Genomic DNA, 4,746 nt, shown 5'->3' on the forward strand with positions numbered 1-4,746 from the left:
TAATCATAAACAAAAGAATAGAAAACATTTATCTTAGCAGTAGATAAATACACAGATGCCTCTCTGTTTCTTTGTTCTCTTGGCTCCATCCTTAAGATAACCTAAGATGAAGTCTAGTGCTGTGAACCGAAGACTGTTTCTCTGATTTTCACACAAATAATGGTCAACTTTATCTCCTGATACAAATCCCATCATTGAGGATGAATCATATTGTCTCCTGTGAAATTAAAGTTCATTGGTAAAGCGCCAAAAGGAGGAAAAGGGTGCAACGCAATTCTCTTTTTATTTGCTCTTATTTGTATGAATGCAAAAATGTAATAATATTTCATAGCGCTCCTCTCCTAATCGTCCAGCTTTTTTGTTCAATTCTATTTTATTTCTTTGTTTTTCCTAATTTTCTTTTACTTTTTTGTAGCTTCACGCAATCGCGCTTCGTACTTTTTGGTCCTCATAAGGACTCTTAGCGCAAGTGACAGTCAGCTGACTCAATCCGGAAACGTTTCACGAAGCGGACAACAACAAAAGGAGGTTTTCACCCAGAAAACTGCCTTTTCAGTCATTTACGGAAATTTATCGATGGAGTCGACGCTTGAACAACATCTTGATGATACGTGAGTTCCGGTAACTTTGTTGGTATGTCACAGTTTTTGTGAGCGATGTTGACTTTTCTCTCGGTGTTTTTGTGTTTTAGCATGAAGAATCCAGCTGTGGTCGGCGTCCTCTGCACAGACCAGCAAGGACACAGTCTGGGCTGTAAGAGTCTGTTCACGGTTTATTTTTTAATGCAATTTATGGAAGAATTGAAAGCTTTACGTGGGATGTGGGATTAATAAATCTCCTCTTGATTTATTAATAAGTCAGTGAATCTTTGCGGTCATAAGTGATAAACTCACAACAAGTTGGAAAGTTTTAAATCCCAAAAGTTTTTTTGGTTCTAAACTTATAGTTATGGTATTACGAGTGGATTATGTTAGTAAGAGAGCTACGTGTGGATTATTGTGCCTGACTAAGGGTCCATCAGTGACTATTCCATGTTTTAAGCATTTAAATACAGATCTGTTGAGCTAAAATATGTTGATAAGGGCCTAAAAGTAACATGGCCACAACTTTTGTCCGTTTTAGGATTTTGTCTGGTTTGCTTTGTGAATCTTTAAAAAATTGCCAAGGAAGAAGATCAGGAAAAGGGGTGAAAGAGTTATAGATTCTCACTAAAATAGCTCATATCGATAACGTTACAGTGGGATGGAAGCATAGAGGAGAAGGAGAGAAAAGAAGGAAACGGATATACTGTAACTTCTGTTGCTATCAGAAGATTTTCCAATATTATCGCCATCGCAAGACTTTCTAATATATGGCAGCCCTAATATACATGAATGGACTGGATTAGCAATGCTTTTTTGTAAATTAACTGGATCTGTTTGTTTTGTAAAGTGCCTTTTAGATGACATTTGTTATGAATCAGTATTATAAACATAAACAGAAATTTCATTAATTTCTAGAACTACAAAAACAGCTGTCAGCTGAGAACTTGAAGTAGCAACGACCTTCAGAGGTCTGGTCTATTTATAGTTTATGTCTTTTATTGATCAGGGTTGTTTTAGAGACCAAAGGAGAATCATTATTAAGTGTTTTATCAAAACTTTAAAGACTATGCAATTATTTTACATTGATGGTTTTGTTGCTGCAATTATAGCATGAAACTGTCAGTCAGATTCAGCTGGTTGGTCTCTTTTTCTGTGGTTGTGGTTGAACTTTATCATGTAAAATCTTCATATTAGATTGGCTTTAGGTTTTCTGATAACTAATTGATATGTTGCTACACCAAACTTGGACTGCAGGGAGGAAGAGGGAGTACATTCGCTATTGTTTGTCCAAGATGGTGGAGTGGTGCATGTCTGTCCGACAGAGAGGACTTGAAGGTGATTCATCACAATTGTCCTAGTCGTCCTGCCCTTTTTCCCAAAGAGAGGTGACACTTTTTTTCTGTAAATCCAAGTAAAGGGTACAAAAATAATGTCGAATTTTTCTCACTCTGGCGTTTGGGTTGTGTGCAAGCGACTCTCTGAACGAATCTAAACATTAGTAAATGCTTAACAAACCACTGACATATCAATTTCCTTCATCTGGGTTTGGCATCAACACATCAGGATTAAATCAGAAAAACATTTATTAAAATACATACTGCAGGCAGTAAGGTGGCATTTGCAACCCTAAAGACTCGAACATCAAATACATTTTTATCAAGAAGATAAAAATTGATTAGCAGTACTGAAAAATCAGAAATTTTTCAGTACTGCAATGGTGTAATCCCATTAGTAGTTCTTTTTTTTTCATCTAAAATTGTCTCCAACTTGCTAACAGCCGACTTGATCAATGAAATATCGGATGATTATTGGTGATCATTATTTAATGATTGGTAATCATAATTTAATGCCAACTTTGCATTAAATTATCATAATTTACAAAATCATGCAAAGTTGGCACTTTTAATGGACTTTTAATGCAACTTTAAGAGCAACTTTGCATTAAAAGTGTCATTATTTGCCGGATGACACTTCATGACAACTGTCATAAACATTCATAAAGGCTTCTTTATGTTCATGACAGATGTTATGTCATGTTTATGACAGTGTCATGTCAGTCTTATGCACACCCCTTCAAATAAAGTGTTACCCGTTTCTTCATTCAATAAGTCCTGTTTTTATTTCCAGGTCGTGGGTCGTTGTCCGACGAACACGGTGGTGTTGTGTCGGTTTTGGCCAAACAAGCTGCAGCTCTCCTCAAAGACCCGACAGACTCCCCGACCGTCTGCCTGGAGTCTGACTCAGGGTGAGCACCGGCACTGTTTCGGCTTGGCTTGTATTTTCTGTAGGTTTTATATCTATAATCTGTCTTGCGGAAGCCAAGACAGATTATTAACCAGATTTGGTTAATGCTTGACGGCTATTTGTTCGTCTCTTGTGGTATTGCATTTTGGTGCCTCTGCTGCCACCTGCTGGTGTATGTAAAACCTCAGTTAATGTTTCTGAATTAAACGGTGGAAAGTACTTCATGTCCTTAAAACCTTGCGGCCATGTGCATGTTTACTTTAACTTTACCCGACATCTATTTATAACTGGGGTGACAAAGTGAAATGTTTGATTTGAAAAAATATATCAAACATTTATTTTTAAATAAAAATAAATTTGATTTATGCCAAGGTTTATTCTCTTCTTTGAATAGGAAAATTTATACAACCTAGATCAATATTTCTTTTTGTGGTTTTGTACAAATGTTTGAGTTTCTTCATTAGAATAAAAATGTTTTTTTTTTAATTATAAAGTAATCTTTTTTCGAACTTTATTTGTAAATACAGTTTAACTGCTGTACACTTGAAGCTTAACATTTGTGAATTTTTATTGCAGGTCAAACATTTTAGTGCCCAAATGAGGAAAAAACATCATGTTTTAAATAGTAGTTTTATTTACTGCAAGTCTTATAGCTGCAATATTATTGCATGTCACATATTTTCCTAATATTGTGCAGACTTTGTCAAGCACGTGTTTTTGTCACCGTCTCTTTTTGATTGTTTTGTAGGAACATTTTGGTGCGGAGTCATGGGAGCATCACAATAGCAGTCCACAAGATCGCATCCTGAAGACAGCAGGACTCCCTAGCAGTTTTATTGTAATAAAAGGAACAGAGACTAAATTTATCCAGTCCAAATCTTTGAAACGGTAAACTGTAGCTTGTGCATTCATTTGCTAAATTTTTCGAATCTGCATTTTCAGACCTAAACAGTTGTGCTTGCTACGTCGATGCTATTGTTATTGGTATCATGTAACGGAGCAGCTTGTTTGTTACATAGATACTTCTGTAAACTACCTGGCTTTGTCTTTTTTTTTTTTTTTGCGTGCTAAGAGTATTTTTTTGTTAAATCCCGCATAAGTCTGGATTGAATAACAACTCTAAATAAACTTTAACCTGACTTTCAGCTGTCCTCTTGCATGCCAAGTGTCCATTATTTTCTCTCTTTCAGTCATTGTCACATCGTTGAGCAATTGTTTTCCTCAAAAGCAATAATAGGTATTCCTCTGACATGCAGAACTGGTTTGACAGATGGTAATCATCGACTGACACCAGCTGTATTTGCACAAAAGCAGCGGCACAAACATTTTAATAAGCTGGGTGGAGAATATTTTGGGACCTGCAGCGTCTTGCAAAACTAATTTACAGTTTGCTCACAAGTTTCAGTGGGTTTTATTTGGATTTTGTGCAATAGGCAAACACAAAATAGTACGTAATTGAGAAGGGGGTTAACAAATGCTACATGACTTGCAAACTAAAATTGTGTAAAGTGTAAATATATTTTTGTTGAAAGATATTTCAATTACAACTACAAGTCTCTCGAGTTGTGTCTCTTTGCACAGAGACGTTCAGAGTTTGGAAATGCTGCTTTGAAACCTTTTGAACGTGTCAATGAGTTTCTTCTTTCCTGTCTGCTGTGTTCCTTCTGCATTCCGCTGTTTCTCCGGGCACTTGCACTGGATTTCATTTAGAGACAGAGTGTAATGGGGTTTAATAAAAATACACTAAAAGTTTGTGGTGTTTATTTGGAGAAAAGACAAATGAAGGAGAGTCAAAAGAGAATGAATACTTTTGCGAGACGTCTTTTGGTGTCGCACCTGAGCGAAGCATGTGTTGGTATGCAGGGTTTTTGATACGCATAGTTGCCCCCACCCAGAAACAAGGGGGGGGGGGGGGGGG

The 4,746-nt window shown here is 36.6% G+C and overlaps 1 protein-coding gene across 1 annotated transcript; it reads left to right on the plus strand.

Moving 5' to 3' along the window:
- Nucleotides 1-464: 464 nt before the first annotated feature.
- lamtor5 (late endosomal/lysosomal adaptor, MAPK and MTOR activator 5) lies at nucleotides 465-3,979 on the plus strand. Its single transcript, XM_017305590.1, has 4 exons — nucleotides 465-611; nucleotides 692-753; nucleotides 2,712-2,829; nucleotides 3,577-3,979. The coding sequence occupies exons 1-4, from the start codon at nucleotides 577-579 to the stop codon at nucleotides 3,635-3,637; spliced, it is 276 nt and encodes a 91-aa protein (XP_017161079.1). The 5' UTR covers nucleotides 465-576; the 3' UTR covers nucleotides 3,638-3,979.
- The last annotated feature ends 767 nt before the right edge of the window (nucleotides 3,980-4,746 follow it).

The sequence above is a fragment of the Poecilia reticulata genome, linkage group LG7, assembly GCF_000633615.1.
Source record: "Poecilia reticulata strain Guanapo linkage group LG7, Guppy_female_1.0+MT, whole genome shotgun sequence".
Classification (NCBI taxonomy): Eukaryota; Metazoa; Chordata; class Actinopteri; order Cyprinodontiformes; family Poeciliidae; genus Poecilia; species Poecilia reticulata.